The 27,288-nt window shown below is 46.8% G+C and overlaps 1 protein-coding gene across 7 annotated transcripts in view; it reads right to left on the bottom strand.

The window, feature by feature from the left end:
• The window catches only part of CENPT (centromere protein T), a 1,192,572-nt gene that overhangs the window by 452,456 nt on the left and 712,828 nt on the right, over nucleotides 1-27,288 (bottom strand). For all 7 annotated transcript variants that reach the window (XR_013603874.1, XM_078671348.1, XM_078671349.1 and 4 more), the window contains exon 13: nucleotides 25,818-26,384. Coding sequence is in view for 6 of the 7 variants with exons in the window: in XM_078671348.1 (XP_078527474.1) it covers nucleotides 25,818-26,384 (567 nt within the window). In the remaining variant the exon portion in view is untranslated. The remainder of the gene's footprint in view (nucleotides 1-25,817; nucleotides 26,385-27,288) is intronic.

Genomic DNA, 27,288 nt, shown 5'->3' with positions numbered 1-27,288 from the left:
AATCCCCTGGTTTTGCAGGTGGAGGAATGAGGTAATCATCCCATTCATTCATGAGAGCGCTATTGTCCGTTATTTCACTTTCTTCTCCATCTCCATCTGTTGTAGACAGATCCTCACGAGGCATGGGGATGCATGATTGCAGCGTCAGTCTTAGAGAAGGTGGAGGAGGCATATGGTCTGGTGATTTAGGTTCGGGCGTAGGTACCACTGCAGGTGTTTGTTGCGCTTCAGCTGGTGTTGGGAAGCTCTTGTAATAGTCCTGAAACATGCTTTGCAGGTCTTGCACCAAAGCAGACTGAACCTGGACCATGCCTGGTGGTGGAAGTGGAGAAGCTTGAGCAAAGTATTGCTCCAGGTAGTGGTGGCTTTGATAAAGAAGCTCATAATATTCCTCTTCTTCCTCTTCATCTTGATATTTGATTTGATGTGTTACTCCGAGGAGCAGTGAGCTGCACCTAACATTCCTTGATCCTCGTCCTCTGATTATTGAAGATCTAACAAGTGGCTGAGTGGTAGTAGGGACACTTTACCAGGAGATGTGTATTCGGGGCGAAAACTTTCTTGATATGGCAAAATTCTTGTCGAAGTAGTCGACGTTAACGTCGACGGTGTGGGCCAAAGCAACATTGGTGGCTTCTTTTGTTTGAACTACGCCGACTAAGGGGAGGACTTTTCTGAAGGTTGCGTCGTCATCGATATTAATATTGACACCGATGATGTTGTTAATGTCACTGTCGTCATCAACAAGGTGGAAATCGTCGACAAAGTGGTTGTAGTCTATGAGGTAGTCTTCGTTGACGCTTATACAGTTGACGGTGAAAGAGTTGACGGCCTGCCAGACATCGTCGAAATTCTGCTCTGAGGTGACGTCAACAAATCTTTTTTCCATGAGCATGGTCTTTTTTAAACAAGTTATGAGGATGATATATGTTTTAATGGGAGGGCAGTAGATGGAGTAGAAGGAGTAGAAGGCTCGGATTTAGAGTCTGAGTCTGAGAAAGCCTTGTTTTGTTTTTCGTCATGAAAGGAGCCGCGTGTAGATCAATGTTGTCTTTTTAGAAATCACCATATCTGAAAAGCTGAGCAGAGCTCATGAAGACTCCCTCACACGAAGTGCGGTGAAAATCTGAGGGAAGATGCCTGTGTTGCGAGTGTTCCAAGGGTGCTGTTGCCTGGTTGGTCATTGTTCAACTTTGGTGCTTTTTTAAAAAGGACATAGATAAGCTATTAGGCTGAACCTTACATTTAATTTGCAGCCTATTATGCTGATACATACTGCTTACTATGATATCACGGGGCTCCCACTTTGACAATGGGGAATGATTCAAGCATGTGAATCTATGAAAGATACGCCAATGCTGGAGAATGACCCTATCACTGTGGAAATAGATGAAAGGCTCCTGTATTGCGAGAGCTTGCAGCTAAGTTAGGTGATAGCCAAGATGAAGGCAACCTTTAGGACAGGGTTCTGAAGAGGGACAAGTGCATAGGCTCAAAGGGTGGACCCATGAGTCTGGTGAGGACTATGATGAGATTTCATGTGAGTAGTGCAAGATCTAGCTGGTATGACCTTTTTTAGTTCATTCATAAATGCCTTGACTACAGAGATGTGTTGTCTGTTGTGCATGTAGGCCGGTACACAAGGCCCTCTTTTTAAAAGTGAAAAAAGGTAGGCCATTTTCGGCACCAGGGGTTTTAAAGGATCCAACTTGTTGGAAATGCAGAAATATACAAATCTCTTCCACTTTTCTGCATTACAGACCTGTGCTATTAGTGTCAGCCTTCTTCACGATGAACATACAATTTTGTGTAAGAGGGAGGTACCCAAACTCTAGACCTCTGGAGCAAAATTGCAAGATTGAGCTGCCTGGGATCTGGAAACAGGACCTTGACTTTGTGAGAGATGGTCCGGCCTGAGTGGAAGCATCTTGTGGTGGCTGATTGGCAACTCCAGGACAGAAAAGTACCAAGGCTGTTTGGCCCGTGTTGGTCCTACTACGATAAGAGAGTCTGTGATGTTTGCTTCAGCTTCTTCACCAAGAACAGAAGCAGTGGGAGGGATGAAAAAGCATAAGTTAATATCCCTGCCACGTTCCTCCACAGTGCATTGCCAATGGGATGTGGATATCTGGTGTCAAAACTTGGGCACTTAGTGTTTTCTGGTTTAACAAGCAGGTCTATATTCGGGTGCCCCAATGCTGTAAGTAGATTAGAAGGAGTAGGGGGTGGAGTTCTGAATAGGTCATTGTCTACCCCGGGAGATGTCCTTCCATGTGGTGAATGTTGTAGCAGAGTGTCTAATGCTACATTTGCTGCTCTAGATGAAAAGAGAACTCTCTGGTGACTCTGGCAGAGGCAGCAGTGGAGGGGTGCATGGCAATGGTGATGGAATGGAAAGTGGGGGGGATGAAAGGGGTTGACGGGATGGTGTGTGTGTGGGAGAGGGACAGGACTGGTGGCCGTTTCCCCGAGTCTCTTGAATGCAGACTTGGAAACTTTTTGCTCAGTCTGTTGATTGAATTTTTCCCAAAAACATTACAGTATCAATGCATTTGAAAACAAAAAGGTCTGCGTTAGACAATTACATAGCAGTAGTAGCACACTGAGGACCTTATGCAAGCACCCCATCCCAATTATCTGAGTCTATTGGAAGGGAGGGAGTTCAAAGTGTATAAAGTGACTGCTACTGAGGAGTTTAATAGAACTTGAACAGAGGCCGGTGTACTGATGACTTTTGATGATGTGTGCCCAACTGAAGGGTGAGACTAATCAACAACTAAGAACTGAGAGGTGGAAAGGGGGGATAGGGAAGTAAAGGGTCCCTAGTTGGTCTCTCTTGTTCTGGAAATTGTGGGCAATGAAAGGGGGGCGCTTATGCATCAAACAGGTGGAGAGCGCATGGTCTGGGAGGTTGGAAGCACAAACATTCTAAGAAAGACATGTACCCTATAAGAGGTGCCAAGCTGCGCAGAAATATATTGTCCATAAGGGACAACTTGTCTATAATTTTGTCCATAGCAAAAGTGTGCCGGAGTTGTGTAAACCATGATGCTGTTGATAGAGCCGAGGGGAATTGCCAGGCCCGAGCTATAAGCTGCTTGGCCGCACCAGTTATATGGGGCACCAGATGACAGTCTGCTTGAGGCATGGCAGCCAGGGAGGTGGGGTGGATGCCCAGGACAACCATGTGGTAGTATTCCGGTACAGGGTATCTCAGGGCGCCCATAATATGACTTAAGATCTCCCTCCAAAAGACTTTTAAGGGGAGGCATGCCCACCATATATAGTGGAAGTCGCCATCCAGCACATCACTCAGCCAACAGGGAGCCGAGGCTGCAGGGTACATTATGCAAAGAAGGGCCAGGGAGTAATGCTACTGAAGCATGACCTTATAGGCTGCTTCTTGCTGGGAAATGCTTCTATGTGTTCAGTGGATTTCTCTCCAGAGCATTTCCCACTAATTCTGACAGATATTGCAAGCATTATCTGGAGACTATTTCCATTGGTAGAGATGACAAGGTAGAAGGTGCAACTGCTGCAGGACTTCATGTGTCTTATAGATCAGACCTCGAGTACCTTCAAAGTTGCGTATCAGTTGCTCGAGAGTAAGCAGGCAGGTGGCGGCTTCTGCATTAGAGGGGTAGAGAGCCCAATGTCGGAGCTGGAAGTATTGGTGGAGGGTAGACACAGGAAGGTGGAATTCCTTCCTACACTGGTCAAAGGGCTTAATCATTTGGCCCTGAAAGAGGTCATGCAGCAGTCTACTTTCTTCCCTAACCCAAACCCCTAACCCAATCTGGGAAAGATTCCCAGGGGAGAGCAGAAGAGAAGTTAGGGTCATGTGCAACTTGAATACTTGAGGACAGGAATGTAGTCAGTCCCCTTCTGATGGCAAGCTTATCCCATATCTCCAGTACTGTGCGTGTCGGGGTTGCAATGTAAGCGCTGCATGGGTGGGAATGTCTAGAAAACCAGGCACGGTCCCAGAGTGGACAAGCAACGCACAAGTTACTACTTGTGTAAAGATATATCTGTAAGAGACATTAGTGATAGATTCCTTACCTTAGAATATCCCCAGGCGTCAGACTGGATCCAGAAAGTTTTCGTCAGCAGTACCCCTGCACGTCGGAAGGTGGCGTAGTGCGGCCCCCTGTCTGTCGCTGGCGCCGAGATGATGTCATGGAGACTACTTAGAAGCCACCCATGCGTGCTGACATCCGTTCTGTACACGACTTTCCGCACCAGGAACGCAGAGCCATGCAAGCAGCTTACCACTGGTGCCATGAAACTAGGGCCCTGAAAGGGATGACCTTAACCCTAGAAATCAGTTCGCAGAAAGGGGAGGATGGGAGAGGCGGTAAGGAATCTATCACGAACTAATGTGTCTTACAGATATATCGTTACACAAGTAGTAACTTGTGCATAAGAAATAGACATGTTAGGGATAGATTCCTTACCTTAAAATAGATATCCCAGCAATAACAACCCCGGTTGTGGGTCTTCGAACAAAGATCACACCAGAAAGTCACAGAGAACAGAATGGCCAAAAAAGATGTCTCTCCGGCCGGACTGTCAAGGCAATAATGCTTGGTAAACGTTTGCAGCAAGGCCCACGCAGCTGCCTGACAGATATCCTGCAAGGGGACGCTGCGACCCAAGGCAGTAGTGGCTGCCGTTGCCCGGGTAGAATAGGCACGTAGCCCCACAGGAGGCTCCTTCTTAGCCAACGAGGAACATGCTTTGATGCACAGAACAACCCACAGAGAGATGGTCCGTTTGTGCACAGCCCGTCCTTCTTTGGCGCCCATGTAGCCAACAAAAAGGTGGTCATCCACCCGGAACTGCTGTGTGCGCTTTAGATAAAACAAGAGCGCATGTTTTGGGTCCAGACGGTGGAGCCTCTCTTACTCTTTTGAAGGATGTGGAGGCAGAAAGAAGGTGGGCAAAGTGATGGTCTGCCCGATGTGGAAGGGTGTTACAACCTTTGGCAAGAAAGAAGGACTAGTCCATAAAACCACCTTGTCTGGATGAACAGAGAGAAAAGGAGGTTTAGAAGAAAGAGCCTGGAGCTCACTAACTTTTCTGGCAGAGGTGATAGCTACCAGGAAAGCCGCCTTTAAAGTGAGAAGACGTAAGGGGCAGTTATGAAGCAGCTCAAAGGGAGCGCACATCAGATAGGTCAAGACAAGTCCCATTGAGGCATTATGAAAGGCACGGGAGGAAAAGTGTGTGTAATGCCCTTCAGGAAGCGATTAACAACTGGGGACTTAAAAAGAGAAGGCTGATCTGGAAGCCTTAGAAAGAAGGAAATGGCTGAGAGATAACCTTTGATAGTGCCCAGAGCAGAGCCCTTCTAGGCCAAACAGAGAAGAAACAGAAGGACCTCGGAAAGACGGGCAGAAAGGGGATCCACAGCCTTAGCTGTGCACCATGCCACAAATTTGTTCCACCTACAGGTCTATACCGTCTTAGTGGAGGGACGTCTGGCTGCCAGAATGACATAACAGACTTCGGGAGGAAGGTTGAAAGCTGCTCAATCTCCACGCATGGAGGTGGAGGCTCGACAGGTTCGGGTGGAGTACCGTCCCCTGCTGCTGCGACAGAAGATCCTCTCGAAGAGGCAGTCGGATGGAGAGATCGATCGCCATGCGGTGTAGCTCGGGATACCAGTATCTATGTGCCCAATCTGGAGCCACAAGGATGACTTGGGCCCGGTCGCGCTGAATCTTCTTCAGCATGCTGGGCAGAAGTGGTATAGGCGGAAAGGCGTACAACAGACCGCAGCTCCACTCGTGACGAAAAGTGTCGCCGAGTGAGTGCCGCCTTGTAAATTCCAACATGCAGAACTGATAACATTGCGCGTTCTCTTTGGTGGCGAATAGATCTAACCAAGGCTATCCCCACTGCAGAAAGAGACCTTGCGCCACGTCCGAGTTCAGACGCCATTCGCAATCCAGCGGCTGAGATTGTCTGCCCTGGCGTTTAGAGAATCTGCCAGGTGTTGAACCACCAAGGTAATGCCTTGATATTACAGCCATGTCCAGAGGAGGAGAGCCTCTTGACATAGGATCCACGAACCCACCCCGCCATGCTTGTTGCAGTACCACATGGGGTGGTGTTGTCCGTGAACACCTGCACTACACTTCCCCGGACAGAGGGAAGGAATGCCTTCAGTGCAAGTTGAATCGCTCAAATCTCCAAAATGTTGATATGGAGCCGGGACTCCGCCGGAGACCAGAGGCCTCCAATCTTCGCCTTTCCCAAGTGGCCTCCCCATCCCAGGAGGGACGCATCTGTCACCACTGTGTGCTCCAGTTGGGGAAGGGAGAGGGATCTGCTATTGACCTAATCGCGATTCGTGAGTCACCACTGCAATTGTCGTGCAGTGCCCTCCGAGATCTGGACATGATCGGACAGGTTGCCCTGATGCTGCAACCACTGGAACTTCAGGTCCCACTGCAGAGCCCGCACATGCCATCTGGCATGTTGCACTAGCAGGATGCCGGAGGGTCATCCTGATTGAAATCCGGGACAGAGGCTAAAAGATCGGAATCATAGCCTAAATATCCCGGACTCGCTGCCTGCTCGGGAGGATAAACGCGGAACCACGTCGAAACCAGAACCTCTCCGATGAAGGGGAGCGTCTGAGAGACTCTGGTGCGACTTAGGCACGTTGATGGAGAACCCCAGCAAATGCAGGAGGTCGGCCGTAGTCTGAAGGTGGGAGACTACTGCCTGGGGCGAGCAAACCTTCAACAGTCAGTTGTCGAGGTAGGGGAAGACTGAGACCCCTGACCTGCGCAGATGAGCTGCGACCACCGCCATCACTTTCGGGAACACCCGAGGGACGCTGGTAAGGCCGAAGGGGAGCACAGCAAAATGAAAATGCTCATGGCCTACCGTGAACCGCAGGTAACACCGGTGGGCTGGCCGGACGGGGATGTGAAAATATGCGTCCTGCAAGTCCAACGCTACCATTCAGTCTCCAGGGTCGAGGGCAGCCAAGACCTGAGCCAGAGTCAGCATCTTGAACTTCTACATCCGGAGGAAGCGATTCACGTTCCGGAGGTCCAAGATGGGACGCAGACCCCCTTTGTACTTCTGGCCCAGGAATGCACTCGGTGGCCCCCTTGGCCAAGAGGGCTGTGACTTCCTGCTGGAAAAGTGCCAAGTGTTCCCCCGACATGCTGTGGTACTGAGGTGGCATGGCTGGAGGGGTGGACTGAAAGGGAAGGGAGTAACCCTTGCGGATGATCTGCAACACCCACTTGTCCAATGTGATAGTGTGCAGTGGGGGAGGTGATGGAGGATCCTGCAACCCACTGGCATTAGTTGCCCCACAAAGCTCGGCTTAGGAAGGTTTGGAGGTAGTGGCAGCAGGGGCGGAGGTGGACTGACCCCCACGCTGATTCCCAGACTCGCCCCTGTGGAAACCGCGGCCGTGCTGAGGCTGGTTCTGCACAGGCTTGGTGAAGTAACGTGCCTGGGTGCCCCTTCCGTTGCCACGAAAGGAACGAAAACCAGGAGTGGCTGGGCTTTTCATGGAAAGACCTAAGGACTTGGTCGTGGCCAGCGAGTCCTTAAAACGGTCTAGCGCACCGTCGGCTTTATCGCCAAACAGGCGATTTCCATCAAAGGGCATGTCCATGAGTGAGCTTTGGACATCTGACGAGAACCCGGTAATCTCAACCAGGCGTGGCGACGAAGCGCCACAGTCTTAGAAATTGCTCTACTTAGTGAGTCTGCTGTGTCCAAACCACACCGAATGGCGGACTTAGCAGCATCTTTATCCTCGGCAACAGCTTGGGACAGCACAACTTGGGTCTCTTCAGGACACTGAGGCAACACCTGTGCAACTGTATCCCACACCGCGTGGGAATAGTGGCCCAATAGGCATGCGGTGTTCACCGACCGCAGCCCTAAGCTGGCTGAAGAGAACAACCGCTTGCCGAACTGCCCCAGCTTCTTAGAGTCCTTATCCGGCGGAGCCGTGGGAAAGGCACTCTGGGACGTTGAAGCTTGGATGACCAGGCTCTCGGGCGTAGAATGAGTGGTCAGAAAGGCAGGGTCACCCGGCGCCGGGCGATGACGCCTGGCAACGTTCTTATCCACAGGGGTCCCTGTGGCTGGCCGCGACCAAGTGCCCAGTAAGACGTCAGTGAGGGCGTCATTAAATTGCAGCAGGGGCTCTAACGAAGTGGACGCCGTCTGGAGCACCTCAGTGAGGAGATTAGTTTTTAGGGCCACCGTAGAGAGATCAAGGTTGAAGACCTCAGCTGTCCGACGGAGCACCCCCATGTAAGAAGCGCCCTTCTCCATGGTAGGCGGAGAAGAGGCAAATCCTGGGTCAGAGGAGACATCAAGGCCACCGGCCTTGTCTAACTCGTTTGCCCAGTCCTGCTCAGTCACACGGACGAGCAAGAGTCGTCCTCCACCTCTGGTGTATGTGGTACAGACCGCAGCGGCAGGGCAGGGGCCGGGGAAGGAACAAACGGCATTGGGAACGGCACCGAACGGTGCCGAACCGGTGCAGTTTCCCAATGCGGATCCCAGGTATTTGAAAAAATTGTCCTGGAAACTGGGCAGGGGCGGAACAAATGGCATCCACTGCGGTGCCGAGGGAGGCACTGGGGCCGGAGACGACAGCGTGGGACCTTGTGGCGCCGTGGCCGGAGATAGAGGCGCAGGATACTTCGGCGTCGGGGTCGGAGCCGCCCGTGGCGCCAAAGGCCCAACAGGATCCTGACACGGGACCGCAGGGCCCGAGGGTGCGCAAGCGGGAGCCCGAGGCCTAAACAGGCGGTCCATGGTAACAAGAAATTCTTGCACCTGTGCGGGAGTCGCCGACGGACCTGGATAAGGTGGGTAGACCGCAGGACTCCCAGGCTCCGAAGGAGCCGCAAGGGCAGAACCCCGGTCTCCCTCGTCTGCATCCGGGGACCGACGGGGAGACATCAAAGAGCGACAATGCTTCTTCAACTTCTTTGTGTGTCGTCTCTTACCCGAATCAGAGGGTGAAGACTTGGAGCTCGAGGAGCGATGACGGTGGCCCCGCGAGCGGTAGGACGAGTGCCGGATCTCAATCAGCTTCCGGCGCCGCTCCCTCAAGGCCTTCGGGGCGATGGTCCGACAGTCCATACAGGACCGGGAGTAGTGGTCGCTCTCCAGGCAGTAGAGACAGACGTTGTGGGGGTCCGCCACCGAAATATTGCGACAGCAGGTCCCGCAAGACTTAAAACCAGGCATCCATAAGTGCACCAGAGTAGATTCAAACTTACAGTAGACAAAAGTCTCAAAAATATAGGCAAAAAGTGACTAAGGTACGTCTTGTGCTCTAACCGGATCTGCGCTTACTGACGCGGAAAAAGAAAGAACTGATGTCAGCGCGCATGGGTGGCGCCTAAGTAGGGTCCGTGACGTCATCTTGGCGCATATGATGCCAGCGACGGACGTAGATCTGCACGATGCCACCTACTGACGTGCAGAGGTACTGCTAGCAAAAAACGTTCCTGATCCAGTCTGGCGCCTGGGGATATTCTACGGTAAGGAATCTATCACTAACTTGTCTCTTTCAGATCCGGGTCTATTAGGCCAGGAAGAACGTAGACGGTTGGCCAACAGCTTAGTGTAGAGCTTCGCATTGGTATTCAATAAAGCAATAAGACTAGCAAAGCGTAGGGCCCACTCCCGATATGGGGACCAGTGCGAATTCCGAATTGGCCGTGGTTGGTGTAAGGCTCGTGGTGTGTATGACTAATTTGTAGAGTGTGAGCAAGTGTAGTTGCAGCTGGGGAAGAAAGACTATATAGAAAGCTGGGATAAGGCCTTCAGGGCCAGGATATTTACCCTTAGGGAATTCCTGGAGGGCCATGCAGAGCTCATTAATCGTGAATGGCTCATCCTGGTCATGGGCCAGTGTGGGGTCCAATGCCTGTCATGGACAGTATTGGAGGGACGTAGCGATCTCAACCAGGTCCTCGCCCCCCATGGCATAGAGGTTCTGATAGTAAGCTCAGATGGCCGCCTGTTTGTCCACCTGCCTAATCTCCCAGCCTAAGTCACCAACCTGAATCTTGGCAATTGGTGACCTAGTGTGTTGATGTCGCAGCCTACGCGCGAGAAGAGAGCCTATCATATCCCCCTTCTTTGTAGTATTTTTGTTTGAGAGCGAGTAAGGAGCGTTCAACTTTATTGACCCTTTGCGCCCAGAGTTGACCCCGCAGAGTAGCTCGTGAACGCTTGGACCTTAGTGTGGGGTTGTGAGAAATTGGCCTGGTATATGATGTTTACTATTCTAATGAGCACCTTGCACCAGTCCAAACAACCCTTATGGTGATGGTTGTAAGTCAACCTTATAGACCAGCTATCCTAGTGGTAGCGTGGACAGAACAGTCTTAGGCTAAAAGACTCTTGAGGGCGTGTAAAGCCAGCTGTTTTACCATATGTAACCCCTTGAATATCAAATGAAAGGACACCACACAGGATATATATAAAATATATATGTATTTATTCACTAACACACTCCTCTGAAATCTTTATGAGGACAGAGGCAAAAGCACATAACAAGTTACACTTAGAAAATACTTTAAATAGCACAATATACAGTTAGGCCCTAGGGGCGCGGAAAACCATATACTAAGGAAGTGGTATAAGGACCACGACTTGGGAAAGGAGCAGGCCTAGGGCCTAGAGAATCGCTGGGGCCTCACTATCTGACCCTTAGGTTAGGAGTATAAGGCCCACAGGCGGCGGTGCAGTGTCTTTACACACACGCGGGAGTCAATGGGAACTTAGAAGGTAAGTAAACGAAGATTTAGGACACTTCCGGTTTAGCTAGGAGCACACTACTAGTAAATCTGGACACTAGGAGAGTCGATCCCTACTGGAGCACCGAAGTACTCGCGTTACCTCACCCACGGGCTGCGGGTGCATAGGTGTCAAAGTGTGTCGGGTTTCGTCGTTCATCTCAATGGACCCTTGAAGAAAGATGCTGCAGGCGACCAGGAGGAAGATGTCCGGGTGGATCCAAGGGTGGTTCGAAGATGAATAAGACATGAAAGCAGAGGGGACAGAATCTAGGTCACTAGCCAGTGACCGGGTGGAACCAGGGAGGAACCAGACGTTGTTGAGGAGCAATCAGGTGCGGATGTGAAGCTTGTCGTTGCAGCCACGCGGACCAGGAGGCGTCGAGGACGACCAGGTGCTGGAGAGGAGCTGTCCCACGAAGGGTTTCGCAGATAGAGGGGTCGGCTTCAAGATCGGAGCCAACAAGCCTAAGCAAAGGCAACCCACGCAGGACACACAAAAGGCTTCTGGTGCAGACCAGGAGGGTCTGAGGTACTTCACCTTTTCAGGGAAGCAAGGGCCAGTCTGGAGCAACCAGACCAGCGATGGATTTTCACAAGGATCGTCGTCAGAGGGCTACTAGCCAACGGGCCAGCAACCGGACAACGCGTCGAGCAGAACACAAGCAGAAGGGCCCCACGCAGATCTCGTGGAGTGTGGAGGGCTGATCCTCGGTGCAAGTGGAGCTCGGTGTCGGGGTGTCTCAGTCCCCAGTGCACAGCTTCGAGGATGCCTCAGGAGCTGCGCTGTTAGCAAGTTGAAGACTTTCCAAGCGGTCTGGCTCCACGGATTCCGATGCCTTTCACGGGGCTCAGCTGTGCTGGAGTTGTGCAGTGGGGTCAGAGGAGTCCTGGAATCGAGGTCTTGTCAGGCTCTGAGCTCGAGTTCCGGCAGGAACAGGGACAAAGCAAGCAGTTGAGTTGCTGGATGGTGCCTGGTTGCCCAGGGTGGTCACTCCTTGGCCACAAGGGAGATTCTTCAGTCTTCACGTCAGTTGAATGTCGAAGGGTCCAGAGTTTGGTTTCAAAGTTTCATCAGGATAAAATCTAAAATCTCCTGGGTCAGCTCCTACCTTTAGACAACTAAAGGGGACTGGTTTACTCACTAGGTCCCTCCTATGGGTGGGACCAGGAAGGGGGGTGGTTACACCCCCTTTCCTTTGTGCAGTTTCGCGCCAGAGCTGGGGCTGGAGTGCCCCAGCAACTGGTTTGAACTGGGGTATGCATGGAGCACCTAGAGTGCCCCAGGCATGTCTCATTCTATTCAGCCCTCCCTGTCCCAATACACAAAATCCTGTCTGGGGTGCACCTCTCCAGGCAGGAAACCTATTGTCCAGGCCGCCCTTGCTGGAAGGACTCCCAGCAGCAGGAGGTCAGACTTGTGTCTGTGGCAGCAGCATCCATTTTGTGACGCTGGGGCTCTGGTTAACTTTAACCGGGATAGTCAGCAACTACATGTCTTCTCCCTCTAGAAGGGTGGAATGCTACCCCCGTCGCCAGAATTGGTGAGGGAGTAGTATTCCAAAGCTTATGACACCTTACACGACATGTTTAGATAAAGCCAAACCAAAGTTAGCATTCAACCGCGAGGATTATAATGCACTTAAGAGTATATGGTATGGCAATATCATAGAACAGCTATAAGGACATGGTTCCGAAAGCTGCAGACAGGCTCAGCTCATGCTAGAGCACCATCTCACACATAACCAAGTATCTTCCTCCAGGATTGTTAAGGCCTGCCATAGGAGTGACTTATAGGTTACTGTGTGTCTATATTTAAGGGTAGATATAGGAATACTATACCTAAGCAAGGGGTGATTACACGACCTTGCCCCAGCTGAGTGATCAGCCAGTTGTGTCAGTTTGAGTGGCCAGCCAGGGGTGGCATAATACATGCTGCAGCCCCTGGTAGGCCTTGGTTACACCTAGGCGCTAATGAAAACTTGCTACAACATAAGTTTTACTCGGGCAAAGGTAAGCTCGAAACATGCAGGCACTGCATGTCTTGCATGCTCACAGGATTCGTACGCCATTACGCCTGATAGGCTTTTTCTTTTCCAGCACATATTTTAAGACACTTTTTCTTCTGTCTTAATTTGATTAACGGCATGGACCTATTAAATTTCCTTTAGTGTCTCTTTGAAAACAGCAGAACATTCATTTTACACCATAAAAATACTTCAGTTGGATCACAACATGTAACTGACACTGGTTTGCACTTTTTTGAGCTGGTGGCACATACAATAATCGCTGAGTAAAATATTCCATAAAGTCTTTATAAAATTCTCACCCCAATTCTCACATGTGATATACCTACAGATGAAATAATCATGTATGTATGTATGTATGATCATAGACAATACAAAATAGCAATGCCTATGTATATATATTTTTGTAGTGTTCCCCTGACGAAGGTGAAGCCACCGAAATGCATTGGGAGCTATTGTCATTCTGTTCAAAGTATTGAATTATGAAGAATTGAAGTGTCAAAGACCAAGAAAAAACCCATTTCAATACAAAGAAGAATACAATAAGATTCATAACCTCTTGTGGTATTTTCTGTATTAAGCATGCCTTTATTGTTATAATTTCGTACACCAATGTGGACAAATTGCATATGATGTAATTGTCTTTTATGGTTCCTTTAGTTTCAGGTTAGATGGTAAGAATTTGATGTAATTGAAGGATTACCTTGTTAACAGTTTTGAAATTGTGACAAAACAAGTATTCAAATTTTTATTTAAAGAAGTTGGCACCCTACGGGGCCGATGAACAGTGCACCTTGGGTTCTCAGGCAGATTCTGTTTGAAACAGGACCGTAACCAGCCAAAGATCACCTTCGATCAGGCCAAGAAACAACAGGAAAATGGCGCAGAGATGCAGGCCCCCCTCCCGCTCGCGACACCAGAGGCTGGGACGATCATGAACGACGCTATACAAACCATGTTCCACACCATACAAGCCTCACTCACGAACATTGCAAAATTGACTCCCTAACCTACAGGGTCGATGAAATGTCAGAACGTATGGATAGACATACAGAGCGTTTGGACATGGCGGAACAACAGATATCGGAGGCTGAAGACTCCCAGGCGCAAATGGATGTGAAACACGCGAAGATGGAGAAAATGATGGTGGCAGTGGCGGCCAAGACGGAGGATTTGGAAGCCAGATCCAGGCGAAGTAATATCCGCCTGATGGGCGGATATTACTTTACCCACAAACACGGGTCCAATGGAACATTATGTTGAGAAACTATTAATCTCCATGCTGGGAAGGGACACCTTCTCGGAAGTGTTCATTGTCGAAAGAGCACACAGGACACTGGCTCCGAAACCACCTGTTGGGTCCAGACCGAAGCCCATCATAGCCAAGTTGCTAAATTATAGAGATCGGGATGCGGCGCTACGAAAGGCAAGAGAACTGGGCTCGCTAACCCACGAAGGGATGAACATCTCTCTATATCCGGACTTCACCTCAGCGGTGCAAGAAGCACATAAAAAGTTCATGGACACAAAGCATAAACTGCGGAAGCTCAACATACCCTACGCAATGCTATATCCGGCAAGACTCAAGATTACTGTTGACGGGAAAATCCGGATTTTCAATGACACAGCGGAGGCGCAGAAATTTCTGAATCAGAAAGAGAAACTGAGAGTGAGAAGGAAATCACCACGAAGCGAACAAGGGGAACAACCCGCAATGTCTGATGTAGAATAAATTAGGCTGCGGACTAACTACGAAATGAGGTGGGGCCATGGGCATGCTTCTGAGGATCAATGGTAGCCGAACACTGGTGAGTTACGTATAAGACTACCACAGACGGGGCATCCAGATAAGTGGACGTTGCCAAATGTCTTATGAGATGTGATAGTTGCCTGTAAATATGATAGGGCCGATATTAGCCATGTACTGATGTTAAATGTTTAACCCCAAACGGCCTTGCATATGGGACAGATATTGACGGGTGTGGGTGAGTTGATATTATGTCGCAGTGGGCTCAGACTCATGTAACCTTGGTTACAGGAAATGGGTAGGCGGCTCTGACCCCCCACGCGAGAACCGCACAGTTTCTTGCACTATGTTTTTTCTTTGTTCTTTCATATTCAGTTGGTTGTGGGGTAAGAAGATTACTGTTGTAAGGGGTGTCTCCACTAGGTTTGGGGTGGTGGAGTGGGTGGGGTTGATTTGGGGTAAATGGAAAATTCTTACCGGCATATTGCACGCTGATACACTTGAGACTGACTTCGACAGCGCACATGCAAGGGGCTGATATTTGGCATTGACGCACACGATGGGAGGTGCCTTTAAGGATTGTAGACCACTGGATCTCCTTTCATGGAACATACGGGGCTTACACAACCCACAGAAAATTCGCAAGGTGGTGGCGTATCGAGACAGGCACAAAATTGATGTGACTTGCCTTCAGGAGACACATCTAACTGACCTTAGGGAAAAACATGTAGGGGCCAGGTGGTCTTCCTTTCGGTTAGCATCCTCTTATTCGTCGTATGCCAGAGGTGTCCTAATATGGGTGAGGCTCACTGTACCCTTCACTCACTTTAAATCGATGAGGGACGACCAGGGGCGCTACGTGATACCACAAGGTAACTACGGGGGCTCCGTATTAACTATAGTGAATGTATACGGTCCAAACACGGATGAACCCTCTTTCTATGCTAAAATCTGGGCGGGGCTAGGGGACCTGCAACCAAGCACCATTATCTGGGAGGTGACTTCAATACTTGCTTAGATCCCACGCTAGATAGGTCAACTGGGCTGGACAGATATGGAAAACGCTCCGCCATGGTCCTGCGAGAAGGGATGTCTGACTGGAGTACGGGGGATATATGGAGACAGAGGAACCCAGACAAATTAGAGGGCACATGCTTTTCATCCACGCACCTCACATGGTCCAGAATTGACTACTGGTTAGTGACACAAGATGTTAGCACCTGGACTACAGAGGTATCACATTTGCCTAAGACGTTGTCTGACCATGCACCGGTCATACTCAAACTATAGATCCCGACGCACACGCCATGGCAATTTACATGGAGACTGAGACAAACGGCATTACAAGACCTGGTATTTAAAGAAGGACTGAGGCAGGCTATATTGAGTTTTTTTAACATAACACTGGTTCTGTTCAGAGTACAAGAACCCTCTGGGAGGCATTTAAGCTTACTATACGCGGACACTGCATTGGCACCCATGCGGGTATACTGCGGGACATAGAGCGACAATTGGAGAAAATTGAGTGACATTATGGCGTTAGAACGCAGGTACGAGGAGACTCCATCTGAGTCTTTACTAGCTGAGATAAGGCAACACATTGATAAATATGACGAATTTGCGGATGATGAAGTCAAATATATTTCACATAGATATGTAGCGAGGAACTATGGTGAAGGGGGCAGGCCTGGCAGAGCGCTATCATCCAAAATTAGGCCCGCACAATCCACGACGTATATTACCGAACTGAAAAAACACTCAAAGGGCCCCTGTGTATGATACACCGGCTATACTAACTTGCTTTACTGAATACTATGCGCACTTGTATACAGCCCGGGAAAATCCCCCCCCCCCCCCAATCCGGACATATGGCAATATCTAGACACTCAGACACTTTTTCTGTCTCCCAATCTCCAAGGACGAAAGAATAAACGCTTTTATCTCCCTACCGAATCATAAGGCTCCTGGTCTCGATGGACTCCCGGGCGAGTTCTACAAGGAATATCGGGATATATTGGTGCCCCACTTTGCCGAAATGCTTGAAGAAGCGTATGATGAGGGTTCACTACCGACCACTCTCACAGAAGCATTACTGGTGGCGCTCCCAAAGCCGGGCAAAGACCCACAGCGATGTGAATCCTATAGGCCCTTATCACTAATCAATATAGATGCCAAGATTCTGGCAAAAATAATAGCGAATAGGATACAACCACTCCTTTGTAATTTAGTACTGCCTGATCAAGCAGGCTTTATACCAACGCGATCCACCGCCCAAAATTTGCATACGATTTTTTCCCTCTATCATCAATTGGACCAGGAGGTGCCGGCTGCAGCGGCCTTACTGGACGCCGCTAAGGCGTTTGGTTCTGTGGAGTGGAGCTTCATGTTTGTGACCCTACGCAAAATGGGATTCTCTGAACCTTTTCTGCAGTGGATCTCCCTATTATACACGACACCCAAGGCTCGAATACGCATAAACGGCTTAACTTCTGACCCTATACTAATCTCAAGAGGCACAAGGCAGGGATGCCCTTTATCACCCATGCTCTTTGCCCTGATACTTGAACAACTAGCCTGTAAAATTCGGCAAAAGCATTCCATTACGACCCTACAATTCAACATCCGACCTATTGGTATTTCACTGTACGCAGATGACATGGTCTTCTATACCACACATCCGGACAAGAACTTGAACTGCTCATAAGAGAATATGTTCAATATGAACAATATGCCGGCCTCAGCATCAATTGGGACAAGTCGGTGGTGATCCCACTAACCACAGTTACGGTGGAGCCTGAATTGGATTATCCCTTAAAGTGGTGCACTGACCCGGTCAAGTATTTGGGGATATGGATCCACAGAGACCCAGAGATAGTTGTCAGGGAAAACAATGGAAAGGCAATGACTAGATTAGAAGAGCAGGCGAACAGATGGATAAAATTGCCCCTCTCACTGGCGGGCAGAATAGTTCTTCAGAAAATTATTGTATTACCTAGGTTCCTGTATTTGTTCTGGAACGTCCCAATTTGGTTGACGACCGCTTTTTTTGATAAATTACGTTCTGTACTCCAGAAGCTGACATGGGCTGGAAAACAAGCCACGGTCAGCTGGAAAGTCCTTACCCAACCGTATGACCTAGGCGGCTTTGAAGCACCTGACCTTCAGCTGTATTATCTTTGCGCACAGGGCCAGCAGGCTCACTATTGGACAAGGCCCCACGCATACATACCACATGTGGCGGTAGAACACGACAGCGTCTCCCCCATGCCGCTGACAGCGTTATTTGCCGACCCCATACGCTATACACCAAATGACACGATACACACAGCTAAGAACACATCGAGAGCATGGCATGCACTAGCACGCAGAGCAAATAAATTGCCGGTATATGCGCGGGCTCTACCAACTATCAAACATCCAAACCTCACAGTGACGCGAGAACCCAATATGCAGAAGCTTCTAGAGGAGATGGGTTTCCAGACTATGGGCCACGCGTTCCCCCATAACACTTTCCTCAAGTGGTCGGATCCCGCCCTATGTGCAGATCGGACCCCGATGAAAAACGTTGCATATCTGCGTTTTCATGCAGCTGTGAGGGCACTATACAACACGCTCCCTGCCGAACCTGAACAACTGGCGACACTGCAGGTGCTGTTAACGGCTCCAACTCGCGCAAACTTAGTAACACGTCTATACAACACAGCCCAAAGAGAACAGGCTACTGAGACCACGGCAGCGAAGGGTAGATCTGAGAGGTTGTTGAGTGTACAAATTGATGAGCAGGATTGGCAGTATAGCTGTAAGCAACTCACACTTCTTACGTCTAACTGTAACCTACGCATACTACATTTCAAGTTCTTACATCAAGTCTATTACACGCCTGTGAAATTACACAAATTGGGACTCAGAGACACAGACTCCTGCAACCGGTGCTGCGCGGCAGGCGCAGATTTCTTGCATGTGGCGTGGTATTGCCCTGGCTTGCAGGCCTACTGGCGTGCTGTCACTGAGGCGTTAACCACTATGCTTGCGGAACCTATTCCAAACACGCCCCTGACATGCCTATTGGGAATTCAAAAACTTAAACACGCTAGACGAAGGAAGTTTCTGGCAGTGGCGCTACTCCTTGCAAAACGACGAGTAGCGATCAGATGGGGTAGTAAGAGGCCACCAAGACTAAAAGAATGGATCACAGACATGACATACTGCAAGACGACTCTGGAGGCCTATGCTGAAGAGATACCGCTGGCATCCCGACCACGAGACTTTTGGGAGCCACTGCTGCTTTATTTGCAGGGGACTTCAGACTAAATGCTATGTAAGACTACCGTCCTTTTCGCACACGATTGTGGGGTATTTACTGTAAAATACAAGCTGAGAAATGGGTGAGAGGTGGGCCTGTGAGAAATTGTGGGGACGCAGAAGGGTGTGAATACGTGGATTGGATTTGTTGTTATACAACCTATTATGTGGGGTGGATTACTGTTTTTTCTTTGTGTACCCTATACTGCAATGCTTACGTGTCAGCTCTGTCTTGTAAAAATTGTTATATGATGTCGCAAGATGTGTAGTTGTTGGTCAGGAAGAAAATACAATTTTTTTAGAAACTATGATTTCGAAGATAAAAGCTTGGATGTAGCTTTTCTGGAAGTCTTAAATTATGTTGAAATTTTTAGAGCAAATGAATTCCGAAACTGCTAATGAGGGAATTGATGTGTATGAAATAGCTGATTAACTTGTTTTAGAAGCTCTGTTAAATTATGAGATGTCAGAAGAATACATTTATTGTTTAAAAATAATAAAGGTTTGAGCACTATTTACTAATGTATTCATTGTTCTAAAAGTGAAGGATTTATAGAGTTAGTTATACATTCTTTACATTTTTGTATTGATTTAAAATATGCAAAGTGGGTCTGAGGGCATGGATTGATAAAATCCCTATGGACTATACATGCAGTCTTCTATGCACCTGTAACCTTGTGTTTTATATCTTCAATTCCCCAATCTGTATACTTAGACTTCCACCAAACACTCTGACACTGCTGTTTCAGTATTGTAGTGAGCCAGTCAGCAGTATGTTCTTTTCCATTGTACCGTGGTAAAACTGAAGCTGTAATACATTTAGTGAAGAACTTTCTTTGCAGAACTGTAATCATCCACTCACTATCTAGATACTCATGGATTAAAACAGGCCTTAGGCCATAGACTGCTTGAAACTTCTATAGACTGTGAATGCAGTGTTCTATGCACCAGCAAACTTATCTTTTATACCTTCAATTCCCCAGTGTGTATCCTTACACTTCCAGCAAACACTATCATACTACTGTTTCAGTATTAGAGTGAACTATATAGCAGTATGTGTTTATCTATACACTGTTGTAAAAGTAAAGCTGCTATGCATTCAGCCATACTCTCTGCTTGCGGAATTGTAATCATTCAGTCAGTACCTAAGTACTCTTGGTGCAAAATGGGCTTTAGGGCATGGACTGCTTGAATCTACTATAGACTATGAATGCACTGTTCTATGCACCTGCAAATTTACCGTTTACATGTTCAATTCCCCAGTCTTTATCCTTACACTTGCACGAAACACTCTGTCAATCCTGTTATAGTTTTGTAGAGACTCATTAATCAGTGTGTAGTAATCCATTCACTACATTCAAACAGTAATTAGCAGATGTAGAATAAGTGGTACATTCCCAGAGATATGCCAGTTATTGTGCACTGCGACATCACCACCATGGATGCACTGTATTTACAATGTGGTGTATTATGGGGCAAAAACGGCACATATATGTGATGTATTTGTGTTCTGAAGGTGGCGTATTGCTTGACTAGCGTTGCAAGCGCAAAGCAGCTCCAGCAATGCTCCTAGGGCCCTATGCTTACAATGCTGTGTCAATCACTACACCAGTTTCAAGCAGATGCAGGGTTTTGATGCAGCATAAGCGTAAAAGTGGCTGAATGAAATCTTATAGAGTTCACTTGGTCACTTTTAGGAGGCGTTCCTGCACTAGAACACCCCCACCCTGCGCAGGAAAGCCTCCTTCTGGCGCAGGGCTTCACAATGTGATGCACCTTCCATATGCATGTCATTGTGAATACCAAACACTATTGCACATCTTTTGCAATACCGGTGCATCACGAAAGTGACGCAACAGATGTATAAAAGAGGCAAAAGGGCATTGTAAATCCTTCCCTAACACGTACAAATTCACCCAGGCAGTTTTACCAGCCATGCAAATTGAAGCATAGATTTGTAAGATATTTATATGGATATGTTACATTCAAGTGCTTCGAAAGTACTACACTATACTATAAATACCTTATAGATTTATGCTGTAGCACTTCCTTATAGTTCTGCAGTTTCACATTCCCCATACAGCAGTAATGTATTCATTCATTCATTTAAGAACTACATATTCATTATGACAAACTTTTACACACTAACCTAGAAATACAATTCTTTGTTTGACCAGTGAAGGTAGTAGTAAAAAACTGTTTTTTGTATATATATATATATATATATATATATATCTAACACAAAGAATTGCTCCTTTTGGAAAAAGCCTCACTTGTAAGTATTTCGCTCCTCTCATGAAGGTGCACACAGGAAAGGCGGCTGTAGAAACACCACAACCTTCAGCCATACGCGTTTCAGGCTTGCGCCCATGTTCACTGGCAGCAAGAGATTAAACACGAAAAAATGCAGAGATGCAGTCACATGATTTTATTTTCAAATTAGCCCCGCCCCTTCAGGCTTCCGGGAATTCTGTTACTTGTGGTCCTGCACATTCTCACCAATTGTTACCCCAGTGGGCTTCGTGTTAGTCCCCAGTTCAAGCACAATTAAAAAACCCCAGTGGGTTGGCGTTCACAGTCCGCACACAACCTGTGCCAATTTCGATGCCTCCAGGGGGAATCTTACAAGTCACAGGCACCACGTCATCATGGGCTTTGACCTGCCGTTCTGCAGTGGGCAATTTCCACGACTGGGCCAGCCGTCTCAAAATCCAACACAAAGAATTGCTCCTTTTGGAAAAAGCCTCACTTGTAAGTATTTCACTCCTCTCATGAAGGTGCACACAGGAAAGGCAGCTGTAGAAACACCACAACCTTCAGCCATACGCGTTTCAGGCTTGCGCCCTTGTTCACTGGCAGCAAGAGATTAAACACGAAAAAATGCAGAGATGCAGTCACATGATTTTATTTTCAAATTAGCCCCGCCCCTTCAGGCTTCCGGGAATTCTGTTACTTGTGGTCCTGCACATTCTCACCAATTGTTACCCCAGTGGGCTTCGCGTTAGTCCCCAGTTCAAGCACAATTAAAAAACCCCAGTGGGTTGGCGTTCACAGTCCGCACACAACCTGTGCCAATTTCGATGCCTCCAGGGGGAATCTTACAAGTCACAGGCACCACGTCATCATGGGCTTTGACCTGCCGTTCTGCAGTGGGCAATTTCTACGACTGGGCCAGCCGTCTCAAAATCCAACACAAAGAATTGCTCCTTTTGGAAAAAGCCTCACTTGTAAGTATTTCACTCCTCTCATGAAGGTGCACACAGGAAAGGCAGCTGTAGAAACACCACAACCTTCAGCCATACGCGTTTCAGGCTTGCGCCCTTGTTCACTGGCAGCAAGAGATTAAACACGAAAAAATGCAGAGATGCAGTCACATGATTTTATTTTCAAATTAGCCCCGCCCCTTCAGGCTTCCGGGAATTCTGTTACTTGTGGTCCTGCACATTCTCACCAATTGTTACCCCAGTGGGCCCTCATTCAGGGAGGCGATGTTTCTGTGTGGACATCCTTACAGGGGCACACCTGGTTTGTTGAATGTTTAGCGGCTGGCCCAGTCGCAAGGATGCACTGCCGCTTGTGTGCGGACCGCAGCGCTTTTCAAAACGAAGCACTGCAATGGACAGAAAATACTCCAGCTTGAGGACTGTGGTTATTGAGCATCCGTCAGCGCTTCAATTTGAATCAACCCACTGGGGATTTTACTGACATTAATGAGGTAAACGGCAAATATATAAAGAACTGCTAAGACCATGATGCTATGAGGCATAAGCCCACTGGGGCGAAGCGCACGCCTACAAAATGGGCGGGCTGTTTGAATAATAAAAGGCAGGTGTTTCACAATGTTTGCCGTTTTTCCTGTCATTTGGCTTGTGATCAAGAACTGAAGAGTTTGAAACGCGTTAAGCCAGCGATGAACGATTGAAAGAGAAGGATTTCTGTTTGCTGGGACCTCATTCAGGGAGGCGATGTTTCTGTGTGGACATCCTTACAGGGGCACACCTGGTTTGTTGAATGTTTAGCGGCTGGCCCAGTCGCAAGGATGCACTGCCGCTTGTGTGCGGACCGCAGCGCTTTTCAAAATGAAGCACTGCAATGGACAGAAAATACTCCAGCTTGAGGACTGTGGTTATTGAGCATCCGTCAGCGCTTCAATTTGAATCAACCCACTGGGGATTTTACTGACATTAATGAGGTAAACGGCAAATATATAAAGAACTGCTAAGACCATGATGCTATGAGGCATAAGCCCACTGGGGCGAAGCGCACGCCTACAAAATGGGCGGGCTGTTTGAATAATAAAAGGCAGGTGTTTCACAATGTTTGCTGTTTTTCCTGTCATTTGGCTTGTGATCAAGAACTGAAGAGTTTGAAACGCGTTAAGCCAGCGATGAACGATTGAAAGAGAAGGCTTTCTGTTTGCTGGGCCCTCATTCAGGGAGGCGATGTTTCTGTGTGGACATCCTTACAGGGGCACACCTGGTTTGTTGAATATATATATATATATTCACTGAAAAAAACATAGGTTTCAGTCACGTTATAGTTAGGAATTAGCATTTAAAAAACCTTGCAAATTCACTGAAAAAAACATAGGTTTCACACACGTTATAGTTAGGAATTAGCATTTAAAAAACCTTGCAAATTCACTGAAAAAACCATAGGTTTCACACGTTATAGTTAGCTGGACATTTCACTCATACAAAACCTTTGAAATTTCCCCGTTATAGTTAGTTCAGCTAACTATAACTTGCGTGCCCGCAATGCACTGCTGATGACGTCACATATAACATCACTCATGACATGGTCAGTGACATCACTCATGACATCACTGATGACCTCTCAAATAACATCACTGACATCACTGATGACATCATCCTTGTGAAAGAGTGGCAGACCTCCTCTCAGCCTAATATAACCTTTGATACATCTATTCAAAAATAGAAACTAAAAATTTCAAAATAATGGAGATACCAATACCAGTTACAACAAACTATTCAGTAATTATAAAATCTACATACACATACACTCATTCACCAACAGTTCTATATAGTCACTCATACATATACTGACTCATCTTATGTACTCATACACCTATACATCCTGTTACACACTGATACTCATCCATAGAGTTACTCACATATGCAAATAAACTATCAAACATCCATTTACTTGCATATACAGCTATACACACACCACTACACTTACTTCTACAGATACGTACACATAGGTACTCTCTTAAACAATCACTTATAGAAACACATAATTATTTATGCAGGAACTCTTCCAATCTCTCACTCTCACATATACCCACTTATATACATCAATACTCACATATTCTAGTTTAAAACATATGTACTTACTCATAAAGACACTATTGAGACAGTCATTCACTCATTAACATACACATACACACACTCATCCACCCATACAGTCCTGCACACATGCGGTCTTAAAAAAACGTACAAACAGTGAGTCACTTATTCATGCATCTATACGCTAAGTAATATCCCCCACCGAACCATATGGACACTCATACTGATACTCAAAAAACAAACTAATAACCCATATACACACTCATGTAGCTACTCACCAACCCATGCAGCCACTTATACACAAAGTGAGACACTGATACAGATATTTAAATATTTAAACATTACTTGTTAGTAGATGTATTCACTAAGATACAATTAATAAGTCAGTTATACAATCAATTTTACAAAAAAATCCATTTAGACACTTATTTAACCGTTTATTCTTCTGTTGACCTTTAGATATACATATATAAAAAATATTTATTTTTCAGAAAGACACACATTCACTGGATGATGTCATCAGTGATGTCATTTGAGATGTCATCACTGATGTCATGAGTGATGTCACTGACCATGTCATGAGTGATGTAATATGTGACGTCATCAGCAGTGCATTGCGGGCACGCGAGTTATAGTTAGCTGAACTAACTATAACGGGGGAATTTCAAAGGTTTTGTATGAGTGAAATGTCCAGCTAACTATAGCATGTGTGAAACCTATGGTTTTTTCAGTGAATTTGCAAGGTCTTTTAAATGCTATTTCCTAAATATAACGTGTGTGAAACCTATGTTTTTTCCAGTGAATATATATATATATATATATATATATATATATACACACGCATGCACACACACACACATGGATATAGCTAAAAATAGAAAAATTAGACAAGATGCTCATTTAGAGAAAGCCTTAGGACAGAGCACTAACAGAACACCTGGTTACTTATACTTCTTAGTACATGAGCAACACGTCTTGCACAAGGACCCAAAATAGATATTGTTTTGTGATGTTTTAAGGCTCCCTACATTTTTATACAATTTATAGTACTGTTCCAAATGTTGCTAAGAGAATCAGAGCAATGCACACAGGTAAGGAAGATTCTCCACTCTCACCATATGACATACCTTGTAAATTAATAAAAAAGAACCAATCCTTGAATGGATTTTTTGAGTAAGGCATGTGATTTTCCTATCAGACATCATCCCCGTAAGCTAAAGAGCTTAAGCACTCTTCATTTGGCATTCCTTCTCTGCCAACCCACTTTTAAACCTAAGAGGGAGGCTTGTTTCTGGGGCCTTCATAATTATCTTGTGATTTAAGCTACATTCCAGCATGGACAACCAAATGTTCTCCAGAAAATATTAACCATGAACGAGGACCAGAGATGCAGACTGCCAAGAAAGCTTTGCAAATCTTTAACCTGCTAAGGTGCAATTTATAGCCCTACTACACGTTAATACCTTTCCAACAAACTGAGCTCAGAGCAGAGTGCCTGCTGAGCTTAGTAATTGTCAATATGAATACAGAAACCTTAAAGGTAGCACGTTACACTGAGTTGCAGACTACTGAACTGTAGGAGTCCTCAAATAGCAAAAGGAGCCCAAGGGTTCAAAGATGTACTTACCACTGTCGTCTAATTCTTCAACTGCTAGCAGGTTCGACCCATACGTGTTAGCGTGTGAAGCATCATCAAGTTCAGTTGAGCTAAAGTTTAGTGTGGTGGCGATTGTTTTCATGGTTTCAACATCCATAACCTCCACACTCACTCTGCACATATCATCCATGTTTAAATCCACCTGTGCCTCCTTTTCCATCAAAACCTCAAATGTGTGATTTTTACTGCCAATGACGCGCTCTTCCACCTCATCTTCCATTGTCACATCACTGTGTTTGCCATCTTCATGAAGCAGCTGCTCCTCATTCTCTGCCTTTGACACTTGTTTTGAAATATTGAGGACTGAAGATAGTCTAGACTGCGCATCAACTTTGTTTATGGCACAGGCATCTATCACCTCTTCTTTAGACAAAGAGCTAGGACGGAGTTCCGATGTAGCAGGAGAGCTGTCTTGCAAATTCTGCTCCTTACGCAAAGGTTGTGCGTACAGCGCGGTGTTGCACAGTACAATATCGGTTTCATTGATTGATTGGTCAGTTACAGTAAGCGAAGGCTCTATGAAGCATTCCTGTGAACCTGCAGACAAAGGAAATTGAAGAAAAGTTTAGCAAGGCTGTGTCCAACATGTAAAGTAGGAGCACATGGTTTGGTTTAGAAAGTGATCAGAGGAAAAGCCGTTTCAAGGGAAAAATAGTTAAGACAAAAATCAGTGTCCTCAACTATAGCCATGACATCACACATGAAGCTTATGGTGTACTGTCAAAAACTGGACCATTTGTGAGAGACTCAAATGAATGAAGTCTGAATGAAGATCGCACAAAAGAAGATTGAACATTAAAATCACCACACTGCGCCACCAAAAAATATTGAAAGCATGGTACGCACTTTGAACATCCTAATGCCATCAGAAAAAACAGCATGCAGGTAAATATGCATTGCACCTTGGAGTCGGGGTTATTTTTTTCTTCTAACCTAATTCTGCATTACAACATTATTAATAAATTACACCAACTTTTCAACAGCGTGACCTTCAATGATAAATAAGATATTGCAACAGTGTGACTCTTTCACTGTGCGACAAGGCACATACTGCCAGAAGTAAACTCAATCTGAACATTACTTAATTTTTATTTGAAGTGAATTTGCAGCATTTATACGTAAAGACGTACAAAATGCAAGTGATGACACCAAGATTCAAAGACTGGGTTCATAATCCCAAATCAAGTGACTAAACCATTACACAAAGCTGGGAGGATTTACTAAGTGTTATATGGAGAAATTCTTGCGCCATTTTACATCATCAGGTGGAGGAGAGGCAAAGTTAAACAAATGCACCCTACCAAAAAGGTTATTCTCCTGATTTCATGACCTAAGAAGGGGACCCGTCCTCCGTGGAGTCCCTATCTACTCACCTTGTGTGGTTCCTTGGGGTCCCAATGATTCTACGTGTTCTAGACCGTGTCTTGACTCAAGTCGTGAT

The sequence above is a fragment of the Lissotriton helveticus genome, chromosome 12 (assembly GCF_964261635.1).
Source record: "Lissotriton helveticus chromosome 12, aLisHel1.1, whole genome shotgun sequence".
Lineage (NCBI taxonomy): Eukaryota > Metazoa > Chordata > Amphibia > Caudata > Salamandridae > Lissotriton > Lissotriton helveticus.
The sequence above is the reverse complement of the archived record's forward strand: the minus strand, read 5'-3'. Positions and strand labels throughout refer to the sequence as shown.